This window comes from Orcinus orca, chromosome 15 (assembly GCF_937001465.1).
Source record: "Orcinus orca chromosome 15, mOrcOrc1.1, whole genome shotgun sequence".
NCBI classification, from domain to species: Eukaryota; Metazoa; Chordata; class Mammalia; order Artiodactyla; family Delphinidae; genus Orcinus; species Orcinus orca.
The window spans coordinates 87,506,932-87,522,643 of record NC_064573.1 but is presented as its reverse complement, the minus strand read 5'-3'; the positions used below and the strand labels follow the sequence as shown (position 1 = coordinate 87,522,643).

General features: G+C 46.1%; 1 protein-coding gene across 7 annotated transcripts in view; it reads left to right on the top strand.

Moving 5' to 3' along the window:
• The window catches only part of RIMBP2 (RIMS binding protein 2), a 262,379-nt gene extending 247,147 nt beyond the window's left edge, over nt 1-15,232 (top strand). For 4 of the 7 annotated variants that reach the window (XM_049697907.1, XM_049697906.1, XM_049697908.1 and 1 more), the window contains 4 exons: nt 3,181-3,284; nt 4,413-4,484; nt 11,512-11,646; nt 13,806-15,232. In XM_049697907.1, coding sequence (XP_049553864.1) covers nt 3,181-3,284; nt 4,413-4,484; nt 11,512-11,646; nt 13,806-13,994 — 500 coding nt within the window. In that variant the 3' untranslated portion in view covers nt 13,995-15,232. Of the gene's footprint in view, nt 1-3,180; nt 3,285-4,412; nt 4,485-11,511; nt 11,647-12,145 lie in introns of all 7 variants that reach the window. The other 3 variants (XM_033440659.2, XM_033440662.2, XM_049697909.1) reach the window with 2 other exon arrangements.
• Nucleotides 15,233-15,712: the final 480 nt, after the last annotated feature.

Sequence of the window (15,712 nt, the reverse complement as noted above, 5' to 3'; positions counted from 1 at the left end):
TGGGAGATTGGGATTGACATATACACACTACTATATATAAAATAGATAACTAATAAGAACCTGCTGTATAGCACAGGGAACTCTACTCAATACTCTGCAATGGCCTACATGGGAAAAGAATCTAAAAAAAAAAAAAAAAAAAAGAGTGGATATATGTATATGTCTAACTGATTCACTTTGCTGTACACATGAAAATAATGCAACGTTGTAAATCAACTAATACCCCAATAAAAATTTTAAAAAAATTTTATCATAAAAAATAAAACCATCAATTAACAAATAAAAAAATAGCCCAGTAAAAATGTTGACAAAAGATCTGAAGAGATCCCTTACCAAAGAAGATATTTGGATGGTAAATAAACATATGGAAAAATGCTTAACATCATTAGTGAATAAAGCCATGATGAGAAACCACACCCACTAGAATGGCTAAAATGAAAAAGACTGCTCATACCAAGTGTTGGCAAGCGTGGAGCAACTGGAACTCTCGTTTGCTTGTGGTGTTACTGAACCAGACTTGGGTCCACTCACCTGATGCGCAGCAAAGACAATTTATTGACATCAGGTTGTGGTGAAGGAAAGTACAGCATTTATTGCAGGCGCCAAGCGAGGGGAACAGGCAACTCATGCTCAAATGAACCAAACTCCCAGTGGCTTTCAGGGAAGGGTCTCTGAAGCAAGGTGAGGGAGGGGGCTTCAGGGTGCCTGGGCAGCTTGTGGACCGTCTTCTGATGGGTTGGTGGTGAGGTAATTGGGAATCAACATCATCAATCTTCTGGTTCCAACCAGTCTGGGGTCTACGTGCTGGTGGTCGGCAGTTAACTACTTCCACCTGGTGGAGGTTTTAGTATCTGTAAAACAGCTCTCAGAATAGTACCTATAACCTTGAGGAGGAACTAAGGATCCTTGACATTGTTTTCTGGCTAAACTATTGTTATTTTGTGTTGCTTGACCTTTTTCCCTTGTTTCCACATTTTCTCGCATTTCTGATTACATTTGCTCTTTGGAACTTGGGGAAGGCCTAGGAGGCTATAGCTTTTCTACAAACAAGAGGCAGGGGACACCGTGTGGCAGGGGGTGGGGTCTGTCCCCAGGAAGGCCCTGTAGGGTTCTGCTCGGTTTCCCTGGAGTGTAAGATGCTACAACCACTTTGCAAAACAGGTATGGGTTCCTCTAAAGTTAAACCTACACTTACAATCCAATCCTATCCACTCCTGTATACTTACCCAAGAGGCATGAAAACACGTTCACACAAAAGGCTGTACGTGAGTATTTATGGTGGTTTGACTAATAATCACTGATAAGGGGAAACAACTCAAATGTCTTCCAGCTGGTAAATGGATAAAATAACTATGGTGCCTCCGTACAACGGGATACTACTCACCGCTAAAAGTAGAACAAACTATTGATCCGTGCAGTAACATGAATGGATCTCAGATGCATTGTCCAAAGGAGAGAAGCCAGTCTCCAAAAGCTACATCTGTGTGATGACATTTAAACGATATTCTGAAAAAGGCAAAACTGTTGGGACAGAAAACAGGCCAGTGGTTACCCAGGCTGGAGGTGACAACAAGGGGGCATAAAGGAATTTTGGGGGGTGACGGAGCTTCAATATCTTGACGGCTGTGGTGGTTATAAGACCGCGTGAGCTTATCAAAACTTGCTGAAGTGGGCACTAGAAAGAGTGAATCGTATTGTATGTAAACTACGCCTCAGTACAGAACATGCATATTGTTATTGCCCCCTTCAGAAATTCATCCCTGCAGAAAACATCCCCCGTGAAATCCGCAATATTTAGCAGCACTGTACTTAACCTCTGGTTACCACTATACTTTGCTTCAAGGAAACATACGTCCTGCAGGTCCTGCAAAGGTGTGCTTGCTTATTTTAAATGAAAGCAGTGATTCTTCTGTGTTTTTTTAAATTTATTTATTTATTTTGGGCTGTGTTGGGTCTTCGTTTCTGTGCGAGGGCTTTCTCTAGTTGTGGCAAGCGGGGGCCACTCTTCATCGCAGTGCGCGGGCCTCTCGCTATCGCGGCCTCTCCCGTTGTGGAGCACAGGCTCTGGACGCGCAGGCTCAGCGGCCATGGCTCACGGGCCCAGCCGCTCCGCGGCATGTGGGATCCTCCCGGACCGGGGCGCGAACCCGTGCCCCCTGCATCGGCAGGCGGGCTCCCAGCCACTGCGCCACCAGGGGAGCCCCGGAAGCAGTGATTCCTGACCAGGAGCTGAGGGTTGAATTTCGCACACCCACTGCAGGCCCTATACCTGCCACAAGCCACTGCAAAGCCACGTAACTAACGTTAGTTGCTTTCAAAACACCTGCCTTTGAGAGTTTTCATTTCTATGTTTTGAATTCCAAAAATTCATTGTAGGTGAAAAGCAGCTGTGTTTAGAAGAAATGCTTCAATGCCGGCTTTCTCCAGGAGAAATATCATTTAGAACTCCAGACAACAGCGGGTTTGCCAGGGAGTTCGACAACCTGGGCCAGATCCCACGGTTCTCCACGGACCCTTCTTATAAACGGCTGTTTTCAGAGTTTTCGCCTCTGCTCTGCTCGGGGTTTCCTCTTCCCACCCGGCTTGTGCTGCCGTGTGTGCTGGGATAGTGCCCTGGGGCTCCGTCTATGGCAGATCACAGCCAGGCAAGGGGAGGGGGCCTCCCCAGAGCCTTCCCCACAGGCGGCATCGTTGCGGGGGCAGCTGTTGAAAGCACAGTGGCAGGGCGCTGGAGGGGAAAGCGGTGGGAGGGACCCTTGCGATGGGTAGAGAGGGTGCCGCTTTCTATGGACTCTTGCTTCTCTTGATGCCAGGCCGGTGGCCGTGCCTCTGGTCTGAGCGAGAATGACTTGATTCTGTGGCTTCACGGCAGCTACACGGGCAGCAGTTTTGACCCGGCGTTTGCGGGGCTTCCTGCGAGCGAGCTGCCAACCTCCAGCCAGCCCGGTGGTCCTGCCCGTGCTGCACCCACCCGGTGCCGGCCTGAATGGTTTAGATCGACTGTTGCAGAGGATCAGTCTAAGTGTCCCTTGTTCACGGATGTGCTGGAGAAAGGGGTGGGAGCTGCCCTGGCTTTGCTGGCACTAGTGCCCAGTGGTCGCCTCGGCCAAACTGGCCATCTGTGACCCGGCTCTGAAATCACTTCATGGTGTCTTTCTTCTTCTCCTGTGACGGGAACAGAGAGAAACAGAAGGAGCATCAGGCAGCCCTCGGTGGCGACGCGGAGGATGGTTGCCCTGTACGACTACGACCCGAGGGAGAGCTCGCCCAACATCGATGTCGAGGTACCGGCCAAGCGCCCCACACCTCTGCTGACAGCACTGCTGCCTCCCTGCCTTCTCTGGACCCGTCCGAGGGCAGGGCTACCCGACCAGTAAATAGGGACCCAGGCAGGCAGGAGAGAGGTCGTGAGCCTGGTGACACGCTCAGGACATGGCAGCCACTGACATTGGGTTTCCCTGGACCAGCGCCGGGCAAGCCCTGTGACCCACACCTGGTGGTGATGGGTCGTCCTGGAGAGAGAAAGCAAAGTCCCCTGCATGTGGCCGCTGACCCTCATGGCCGCCACACACACATTCAAGGAAGATAGAGAAGAAAGGATGGGTGTTCTCCGTGCATGTAGTTTTGGGGTCCTAGGAACTTTGTGAAAACTGAAAAGGATTTGCCTTCAGAAATGAACGATTAGGTTTCCAGTCCGTGGGGCCGCTTTCTTAGATGGCGAGATGTGTACCGATCCCTGGTCCTCAGTATTTCTGTTCCGCCTGACGGGCGAGCAGCTCATGGCTCCGATTCAGAGCTCAGGTGTATTCACATCTCTACAGGCTCGATGCGCGTAGATGCCTGATGGCTCTTACGTGTGAACTTTAGTCCCTCTTTCCGCGTCGAGAGATAAAAATGCAGTTTTTTCTGGTATCCTCTGCTGGATTCTATGCACCCACCTCTAGCCTGGAGCCTGGCATAGAGTAGACACTTAATAAATAGACATTTAATTACTGATTCTTTTTTTACACTCACTGAAAGGCTGTTTGTGCAATGGTCCCTACGCTGCAGAGAACATCTCCTTGAGGCTCCGGGTTTTTTAAGTTGACTATTTGGTTCTAAAGATGTGCCGCCAGCAGAACATGGGGACGACCTTGAATTCTGGCCGAGAATCAGAGCCCGGCAGCCCTTTTCTTGTAGGCTGGAGTCATCATGACATATCCTTACTTTCTAAGAGGCTAGGGACAGAGGCATTCATCAGATTTGTACCTTTCCTCCTTATTTGACTGAAAGAATAGGTTCATACCAAAATAATAAGAGAAAAAGAGAAATCATACCAGAAATCATGAAGAACTTTTTTTTTTTTTTTTTTTTTTAAAAAGCAACTTCTGTCTCCAGGAGAACACTTTTAACTTTATGTTCTATCTCTACAGGCTGAACTTACATTTTGCACTGGAGATATTATTACTGTTTTTGGTGAAATTGATGAAGATGGATTTTATTATGTAAGTTTTGAAGCGTCAAGTATATATATATATAATTTTGTTTGTCTGTTGTTTTCCCTGAAATCATGTATGAACTTTGTATGGCTTGCTGACGGGTTGGCTAATTTGCTTGTCTCCCTTCCTGAGGACATATACTATAGGACGGCAGTCGTGTAATCTTCACGGTTCCTTCTTTTCTAATAGGGGTATTTTCGACGTATACAAGCTGTCAGCAAAGGAAGGGTATTCACATGTTTACACTTAAAATTTCCTCCATCCAGACCTTTACCAAACAGTTTAATGTTCTGGATTACTTACTGCGTAGGTAATAAATACATTTTCAAATAGGAAAAGGGAGAAATACAAAGAAGCATAATTAATTAACTAAAAGCCTCCTCGCTGACCTCCTTCGCGCAGCCCTGTGGACCCAGCCTCTGGGGGGCAGTCCTGGGTCTGCGCCGGCGCCAGCCTCCTTCCTTCTCATTCCCCTTCCGGTGGAGGAGCCGGTCTCCCGATAATCCCCGAGGAAGAGAAGGTGGTCATCTTGGCGGCTCCTGCCCGGCCAGACACCCACCGCTGTCCCCTGCCTTGGGAGTGGGGTCACCATCTTGCATCAGAGTCCAACCTTCCTCCTTTTTCTTTTCTTTTTCTAAAATAATCAAAGTAGCTGAGAAACTCTATGGCAGGTTTCCCTTGGGGTCAAAGGGATTTTACAAACTCAGGCCCACGTGGCCTTTCAAAGCTCTCTCCTCTGTGCAGTTTCTGAGTTTTAAGAGTATAGTTTTTAGTGAGACTATTCATACCGTTACCGACCAGGGTTCTCGGCCCCCTTGATCAATAGATATTGATCAGAGGCCAGACAAGAAATTCAGGCAAGGCTTTACTGGGGCCCCTGCTGCAGCAGGGGGAGCGAGAACCAGTAACAGGTTCCCTTGATCGCTCCCTGAGGGGGTGCGAGCTTGTTCCTTCTATGGGGTGAGGGTAGGGGTGGGTCCAGGGGTCGGGCTGGAGGCGTGGCTTAGGAGGTCTGCCCACCCCTTTGGTGGTGCTGAGTGCAGGGGGCATGCGCAGTGCCCTGCTTTTGCTCCTGACACCCTGTTTTTGCTCCCAGCTCTTCAGAAGGGGCAGTTGGGTTTTTTTTTTTTTTTTTTTGGTCTTTTTGTACCTTGTTGTCCATAATTTGCCCCAACTGTGCATGCATGCGGTTATTCTTAGTCCCTTATAGTTTCTTTGTATTTTGTTGCTTGAGGAGATGACATCTGTCCAGGTACAAGCCCTGCAGCAAAGGGTCCCAGGTCCCAGGTCCCAGCCTGTCTCGATACTTTGTCCCGTATGTTGCAGATCGTTCTTTTCTAGGTCATTGTCTGCTTTGTAGCTTTTCCTTGTGTGTGTGTAGTTTTGTTACTTTGTTTTCCTTTCTGAAGCAGGAGTTCTAAATGCGTCCGTAGTCAGTTTCGTCTGCCCCTGGGAGTCATGCTTAAAAAGTCCTTCAAGGTGACTGATAGAAGTTATCTTACTTTGGTTCTTCACTTTTATAGCTTCATTTTCACATGTAAATCTCAAGTGTTTAACTTTATTTTTGATTTCTAATTGGAGAAACTAATGTCCCCACACCACTTATTAAATAATCCGACCTTTCTCCGCTGGTTAAAGATCCCATCTTTCTCCTATGAACTGCATTCCTACCTAGAGTGTTTCTGGACTTCAATGCTACTTGACACTATCTCAATTACTGTATTTTTATAACTCATTTTCATATTTGGGAGGAACCGTTTTTGTAGAGCCTGCCTACAACAAACCCATAGTATTTTGTGTAGAGGTGCGTTTAGCTTTTAGGTTAAACTGGGGGGAACTTGCCATAATATTGTCTTCTGATTTGGACACATGGTGCGTCTGGCATTTTTTAAGTTTTCCCTTTCGTCTGTCAGAAGGTGCATGAATTTCCTCTTGCACATCCTTTTATATATCTTTCAAAGTTCATTCTTATGTTCCTGCTGTTACGATTTTTTTCTGGTATATATTTTACTGGTTATTTAGAACATATGTTGGAAATGTGTGTGTGTGTATGTATCAGTGTGTGTATGTGTATGTGTGCAATGTACACGTGTGTGCATGTGTACATGCATATGTACACGTGTACGTGAATTGTATGTGCACGTGTATATTGTGTGTGCACGCATATGTGTGTGTGCATGTGCATGTTTATGTGTGTGTACTGTGTGCCCATTTATGTGCATGTGTGTTTATGTGCGCGAGTATGCATGTGTGTGCATGTTTGTGTGTGTACTGTGTGCCTATTTATGTGCATGTATGTGTGTATATCGTGTGCCTATTTATGTGCACGTGTGTGTGCGTATGAATGTGCATTGTGTGTATATATCATGTGCCTATGCATGTGCACGTGTGTGTGTGCGTATGCATGTGCGTGTATGTGTATATATCGTGTGCCTATGTATGTGCACGTGTGTGTATGTATGTTTGTGCATGTTTGCGTGCATGCATATGTATGCACTGTGTGCCTATTTATGTGCATGTGTGTTTATGATCCCCTGCAAATCTTTTTTCTGAATGCATTTATATCCATTGTCATCAGTTGGTTCTCTCGGGTTCCCCAAATCATGACATTTTGTCTTTTCTTCAGTATCTATCAGTCATCTCTTTTTATTGTCTTATTATTGCATCATTGAAAACAATTCTGAATGACAGGGACAGGGGATCCCTGACAGTCTGTATTTTAGTAGGAATATCACTAATCTTTACACTGTTATGTGTTAGGCTAGATTATCGATAAAGATAGGTGGTCTTTATCATGTTAAGCATCCTGTTTTTCATTTGCTGAACTTACTTTTTTTTTTGTCAGTAAATTACTGACCATGGTGTACAACTATTTTTTTTACAATTATTTTTAAAGCACTGGATTTGATTTGCTAACATTTTATTCAGAAGTTATATTTATATTCCAGAAATTATATTGATTTATATTTATTGGAGTATCTTTTTTTGTGGCTTTTGGTATCAGGATTATGCTAGAATTATGAATGAACTGGTAAGCTTCCAGTATTTTTCATGCTCCGAACAGATTAAAGGACATAGTTAAGGTCCTACAATTACATGAAGGTTATTACAACCTACCTAAAAATCTTATAGGTTCAGTGTCTTTTTAGGATGCAGTTGTACAAAAGTTTTCACTTGCTGAAATAATTATCTTCTTATTGAGTCAATTTTTAATACTTTATATATATTTAGAAAGCCATGCCTTTCATTTAGATTTTCAAACATATAGACAAAACTGGACATAGTATTTTCTGGTAATTTAAACATTTTTCTAATATGATCTGCATGTTCCCATTCCTACACTGTTTTATCTACTTTATTTTCTTGAACAGCCTACCTAAATTTTATATGATAGTAGGAATCAGATCTAAATTGATATGTACACGTTTTAGTTCTTTCCACCAGATGGCTTCAGTATTACTTTGTTGGTCAAATTTGCTGAGTAGACTGCCCAGTGCAGTTATTTTTTATTTGGTAAACAAGAACCGCGGATACCTAACTTAATACCAAACATCTTAAATTTCGCCACGCTTGCGTTGTCTGACATCACGTGCAATCTTAAAAGCTCTCAAGAGAGCTAACTTGCAGCTATTTCATGGGACCTAGTCCTGTCATGTCTTCCTAGTCTCTCCTCGGTTCCACCACATCCCATAATGAACAGAGTGTAGACAGAGGGGCCTCTGCTGTCTACCTGGGCCTTCCCCTCCACAACTCACGGCATCCCCAGTGAAGTCCCTGCCTTGTCTCCAGTCATTTGAGACTCCCAGCACCCCACAATGCTTTAACCCTCATGCTGTGTTAGCCAGATGCTTGCACCGCCCAGTGTTTCAACACCCAAACTCTTAGATCATATACTTCGATAGGTCAGAGGGAAACAGGCCGTACAGTAGCATTCTAAGGTATTAAAGGAAGCAAAGGAGGAGAAGTGTGCAAGCGTGATGGGGCCTCGTGCTGACTGGGCATGGGGAAAAAGGGGCCGGGGTAGACTGTAACGTTTTCTGCCGCTCAGCCCAGCCCAGCGGATTCCAATCCTGTTCGAACTGTAAGGTCTTCACACGGTTCGTATCCGGCTTCAAACACAAAAGCGGCAGAAATGAGGCTTGAGGAGGAGCAGAGATCAGACTGTGAAGGGTCTGCAAGTGGGGCAGATGTTATTATGGTCAAGGGCTTCGCAAGTGGACCGTGTAAGGGAGGTGCGAGTCCCAAGAGGCCAGGCGACGGGCGATGGAACGGCCCAGGTGACGGGCAAGGGCCTGCACTGAGACGGTGACGGGGGAGGCTGACAGAGATAGGCTCGAGGCCGCGCAGGGCTCAGATCTGTAGCTGTGACATCTTCCAGGAGGGTCTGCAGATTCTGCCGCAGCCGATGGGTGCCCTTGGGAACACAGAAATGAGGACACGGTAGCGAGGAAAACACGGCTTAGAAACTATTGAGCTTGGGGCTACAGAGCCTCTCCAACGTGGAGGGGGACTCACGCAGGAGCGTGATTCTAGCGACCACGTCCTGTGCCGGGGTACGTGGCGGTGGACGCCAACAGTGAAGTCGTGTCGTGTGCACTTTTGACGTGTGATTTAGCAGAACTGTGCTGGGAGGCTCAAGAGAAGAGAGGAAACAATGAAGAGCACAGGCAGGTCCCTCCACCGCTGTATCGGGGAGCCCAGGGCAGGGCTCAGCCCGGGAGCCTGAACACGCAGGCCCCTGGCGGTCGTGGTTCACACAGGTGCCTCTTGAGATGTGAACACGGTGCTGATGGGGATGTGTGTGTAAAGCTGTGCCTTTTCATAGAATGTAGCCCCCACCACGAGCCAGCTGCTCCGTCTGGTGCTTACCTCTGGTGCTGGAGGGAAAATCTGGCTGGTGGACCTACTGAGAGGTCTGGACTGGACAGACGTTCCAGCGCCTTCGCATATATACATGTCTGCAAGCGCTGGCGTGGAAGAAATCACCAGGGAGACATGTACAGCAAAAAGCAAAGCTGTCCTAGAAAGAGTGCCTAAGTAACACCAACGGAGAAAGACAAGCTAACGGTGGAGCCTGAGGAAGAAGGGTTGAAGCGGCCACAGGTAAACAGGAGGGCGGGATCTTCAGGGTCTAGGCAGAAGGAGCTGGTGGGCGACAGGGCACGTGGCTGTCGGGCTCAGGAGGGATTATCACACAGGAAGACGGGGGGGGGGGGTACCTGGACCTGCCTCTTTTAAAAGAATTAATTTTAATTTTTAATTGTGAGAAAATACACATAATTTACCATCTTAATCACTTCTATGTACAGTTCAACAGCGTTAAGTACACTCACACTGTCGTGCAACCGTCACCACCATCCATCTCCAGAACTCTTTCCATCTTGCAAGATTAACTCTGTCCCCATCAAACACCAAGTCCCCACTGTCCCCTCCCGCTGGCGCCCACCCTTCTCCTTTCTGTCTCTAGACTCTGACTGCTCTCAGGACCCATGTAAGTGGAATCACGCAGTATACGTCTGCTTATGACCCTTCACTTAGCGTAATGTCCTCAAGGTTCGTCTCTGTTGTAGCATAGGTCAGAATATCCTTCCTTTCTTAAGGCTGAATAACCCTCCACTGTACCACATTTTGTTTATCCATTCACCCGCTGACGCACAGCTAGGTTGCTTCCATCCTTTGGCTATTGTGAAGAATGCTGCTATGAATATAGGTACACAATTCTCTCTTCAAAATTCTGCTTTCAGTTCTTCTGGGTAAACACCCAGAAGTGGAATTGTTGGATCATATCATATGGTAATTCTATTTTTAATTTTTTGAGGAACCACCGTACTGTTTCCTCCATAGTGGCTGTACCGTTTCACAGTCCCACCAACAGTGCACAAGGGTTCCAATTCTTCCGTATCTACACCAACATTAAAATATGTTTATAGTAGCCATCCTAATGGATGTGAGGTGGTGTCTTGAGGTTTTGATTTACGTTTCCCTAATGAGTAGTGATGCTGAGCATCTTGTATGTGCTACTTAGCCATCTGTCTTTTTCTTTTTTTTTTTTTGAGAAATTATTATCTGTTCAAGTCCTTTGCCCACTTTTTGATTGGGTTGTTTATTTTGTTAAGTTGTAGAAGTTCTTTATATATCCTTTATAACCCCTTACTAGATATATGACTTGCAAGCATTTTCTCCCATTCACTCTGTTCATCACGTTCCTGGATGCACAGTTTTTCATTTTGATGCTGTAGGCTGCCTTTCAAGTTGCCACCATCTCCTACACCTACTGGACAGAGAAACACACTCCCAGGTTGTCTGGGGCCAGTTTTGAGCTTGGTTTTGGGTTCTGTGGGGCAAGGTGGCACTGGGGGGGTTGATGTGGTGGGCTGTGAGCTGCTCGGGACTGATGTCCAGTGGGCAGTTGGAACTGTGTTCCATGCACGGACACGTGACTGCGTAGAAAGGTCCGGAAGGATATATACCGACCTGAAGCAGTCACCTCGAGGAGGTGCCAACGCCTTCACCTTCCCCTCTTGGGTGCATTCTTACAGCGAGGCTGTAGCGACGCACAGGATGAAAGATACCAGGTGGAACCAGTCGGCCCCCTCAGTCCTGCCCCCGCATGTGACACCCGCCCCCACTCCCCTCTCTCAGTGCACCCAAGCAACGCTATTTGTGCAAGCTCCCGTGGGACTCAGAGGTTGGTCAGGGCTGAGGACCTCTAAGTGAGGTGCTCCCCAGGACTGTTCCTAAGCGTGCCTGACCCTGAGAACCACCCAGGCCCCTTGGCCAAAACAGGTCCTCAGCTCCGCTCCAGACAGGCCAGCTCGAGACCTCAGGGCAGGCGCCGGGACCCTGCGCTTCGAGCACGTGGCCGAGCTCACGCTTGTGGTCAGGGGAGTCCGGGAGCACTGGCGTCCCGGTCTGTCTGCCACTTCTGAGCCAGAAGAAACTCGCTGCTCTGAGCTGTACTCCTTTACCTGAAGCAAGAAGCAGGTTTCTGGAAAAAGAGAGTCAATTGTGCTTCTCACCCCTGTGTTTTTAGGGGGAGCTTAATGGGCAGAAAGGCCTCGTACCCTCCAACTTCCTAGAAGAAGTACCTGATGACGTAGAAGTCTATCTTTCTGACGCGCCGCCCCACTACCCGCAGGACACGCCGACGCGCTCGAAGACGAAAAGGGTAAGCACGTGTGTTCAGCACTTTTAACCCCTGCCCCACTCCGCCACAGACGGTCTGCTGCAGTCTCTGCATTGCTTTTTATGTCTTCGGTCGAAAAGCATATGCCCTGAATTCTTCCTCTGCCCTCCCATGGGGGTTGTGCCTGGAAATCCCTAATTCCAAATCGAGTTTACTTGGTTCACCAAAATGCCCCTTTCAATCTGATCAGTCTGCTTTGCTCACAAAGGAACTTGCCATCCTACGTCACAGACGCACAGTCCAGTTTAAGAGTGAAACGGGGATGGCGATAGTCCTTAGACTCGGTGGGCAGTAATGGTTATTTGCCCTGTCAGGGTTTTAACAGATCTTCTCAACAAAGGTCAAAGAACTTCTCAGCCATATATAACTGTCAGATTACATTTGTTTGGTGTCTCATTTTTATTTTATTTCATCACTGCGAGTTTTTATATATTATATTTTTATATATATTTTATTTCTTTGCTCATCTGCTTGGAAACAGAAGAAGAGTGTGCATTTCACCCCTTAATCAGGCAATGTAGCCTTCACGTAAGTGAGCAACTGAAGATACCTGTAAACATAGCAACCTAAGCTACCTGCAGTGGACCAATGCGGTAGACTTAAGGCTTCACTGGGGGGCTAAAAAAAAGAAGAAATATGTCTCAAAAACTCACTGGACCTAAAGTGTTATTGGTCTCAGTTGTAAAGCAACTGAATTTGTAGAGAAATAAATCAGCTTTGATAATCATTTCCTACGATTTACGTTAAGAATATTTGGAAGAGGCCAACATTGGGAACATATTTCTTAACAGGCTAATTGTTTGTTTACACAGTGTTCCAATGTCTAGTCATAATTCAAGCTGCATATTGCATTGTTAGCCACTCTTGGGAAAAGCACAACCTACCTAATAAAATGTTTCCTCTGGAAATTTTACCTAAAAAAAACCCCGCAACTCAAGATCGAGCGGATGAGTAGTGAACACGAGGTGATCTAGAGTTGCCTCTGAACGCTCCCCATGCTGCCTGGAATGGCAGGCAGCTTTTTCGTAAGTGACCGTCCCTCTACCTTACGGGAGAGCTGATGCGTCTCCTCAAAGCACAAGCAAGTGTCCTGAACACGCAGGCGTTTGGCTGGAAGACTGCTTTGTTGGTATACCAATGCAATACCAAGTTTAATGAAACATGCAGCTCAAATGATTGCATTAGATGGAATAGATGGTATCTTCAGGTGTACTTTGGGATGATTTAGTAGGTGTTCTCCATTAGAATTAGACCCTGATTTTAAATCCAAGGAAGCTTGAAGCCCCTGGGCTCCTGTCTGCCTGATGAATAACGAGTCCTCGTATTAGAAAGAGCTTTGCTCTGGTGGGGTAAGGGAGCAAGAGGAAAGGTGGTGTTATGTAATCGCAGGCATGCATGCGACCGTAAACGCGGGTGAGCCCACGTCGTCATGCCCGCGTTAGAATACAGTTCCGCTCCTGCAAGGCACCGGGAAGCACTCGAGTGCACGGAAACCCTACCATGTGCTCTGTATCGACAAAAACGCACCTTTAATACCTTGGAAACGATGAGAGCGTACAATAAGGGCCTTTAAGCTTTCTTTGATTGAAATTAAGGTTCATTTTATTTTTTTTATTTATTTTTCTTTCAACCGGTGCGCCATCTCCAGTATTTCTCTAGTATACTAACCCAGGAATGTACTCAACGTCAGGATCTCACATGCCCAAGTAGTTTTCAAATTCGAAATTCCCCTTAAGAACTTTTGCTTTTAAGATTACTGACGGGTACTCAGCCAGGCTTACTCTCTACCTAATTCAAAATGACTCCTTCTTCCTGCTTCTGGTCTTAAGTTACAAAGTCAGTGATTACCCAGCTCTGTGTTGCCAGAGCAATGGCCACTCCCTCCCCTGAACACAAAGAAACCGAAAACCCCACACTGCTGGCCCTCTGTCTGGGGGCCCTCAGACCCCCCCTCTGAGCTATGCCGTGGGAGGGGCCGTGTGCCTCTCACGGGATACTTCAACCCTTCAGAGAAGAAACGAACCACGCTCACCTTGCCTGGTGGGAAGCGGGGCCGTGTGGCGTCACTGATGCTGCGCGGCGAGCGGAGGGGTGCTGCCGGCGCTCGCGCACTCAGTGACCTGTACCAATGTGCCTACTAGGTTCCTCCTGAGGGTTCAGGTACAGCCAGGAGAGTACCATCTCCCACAGCCCATCTCCATTCTGGGCCACCTACGTCATCTATGGGTACTGGTAGTCCTGGGAGAGGCAGGGAAATGTCCTCGAGAAAGAAAAAGGGGCTGCTTTCCAAAGGCAAGAAACTGCTGAAAAAGCTGGGTGCAGTGAAATGATTCACGTGCTTCCGGACAACTTCCAAATCTATGTAATTTTCTTTAATTCCAAACTAGGGCTTTCATGACTCAAGTACTTCCTAAAAAACCAATCTTCTCCCCTGACACCAGTAGAGAAATGCTCTTTGCACTACCGTCCACTTTAAACCCAGCGCCAGGACACAGAGCTGCTGGTACTCCCGCCGGGCCTCCGCGCCCATCGCTCTTGTTATTGCCGGGCCCTGGCGGGAGCTGGGCTGTCTCGTGAGCACACAGGGCGGCCAGTAGCTCTTTGTAGCTCACTCCCTACCTGGGGCCCCAGCCTTTGTGCATTTGTCATCTGCCCTTGAAGGAATGATTCCAACCTCGCTCCCTTTTCAAAAATGCTTGCCTCATGACGCATAACTCTCACTTGAACTCTGGTCTTGAAATTCCTAGTTTAACCGCCTTGATGTCCTGCCTTATAAATGCACAGTGATCTGTACTGTCCAATAAAAGCTACAGTGTACACGTTGTATGTGTTGTGCATTCAGTGCCCTCCACCCTCACAGACACAGTGCTTTGAGACCAAGTTGCACAGGCTGTGCAATGATAAGATCCTGGTTTTCTGTCTTTCGAAGCAAGCCAGGCGACACACAGGAAATGTTTACTTATTCAAATCATTTAAAAAAGAGGAGAGGAAGTAACTTTGGTAAAGTACCACTACTCCAACCTGCCAAAAAGCTGGTAATATTCATTGCTTTCAGTGTTACATTTTGTGGCATATGGACTTACGTTACTTTCATTATTTGTCAAAATGCCATACACAGATAATCAACAATGAACAGCCTACACGTAAAGCAATCCACATAAGCCACACCGAAAACATACTAACTTTAAGTCTGTTCAAAATGACTCCACACCAGTCTTCACCATTGGCACCCGAACAACAACAACAAAGATTTACAGAGTTGCTGGCAGATGTATTTGATGGTTACTATTTTGTAATTCTTGTCCACTTGTAAATTGTTTTTACTCTTTATACATACTTTTCAGACTGCCTTTCTTTTGTAATTTATGGGAGGTTTATAAATGAATGATGACGCTTTCCCCATTGTGTCTTCAAAAACTATATTGTAAATTGTAATATAATAGTATGTGGTAGATTTATTAAAAGGAAATTACTCAATGTGTGGTTAAGTTCTGTGTGGGTGTGTGCATGTGTACAGCTAGTGTAAAATATTTTATAGAAATAAAATTTCTTATTTTATACAACGCCATTTATTCTGTGTTTGTTTTGAACGCTTTTTTTTTTTTTAAATCATAGCATAACTGAATTCCTTTCTCCTATACGTACAAGAAAAACTCTATAACATTACCTTTTCTGGCAGTACTTTTGTTCTAAAGCAATTCTGACCTGGGAGTCATTTACAAAGTGCCGTCACTCTCACATTGTTGGTGACGATCCACTCAGTGGCAAAAGAAAGGTGCTACGCCTGAGTGTTTCTTGTGAAATACTCACGTGCAGCAAAGATGTCGAGAGTGAGTTCAAACCATATTCATAACATCTCCCTTTGGCAACTCCAGAATTCAAATGATCTGAATAAAGAGCTACACCAGCTAAATATAATAAAACACAACTTAATTTTTCAAATACAAAGCATTTTCCTGAAATCCTTAATTATTTTAAAATTCTCCCAATAATAGGGTTTATTATCATTAAGAGGTAAAACCAACGTGCAAGGTGAAAATATAATTCA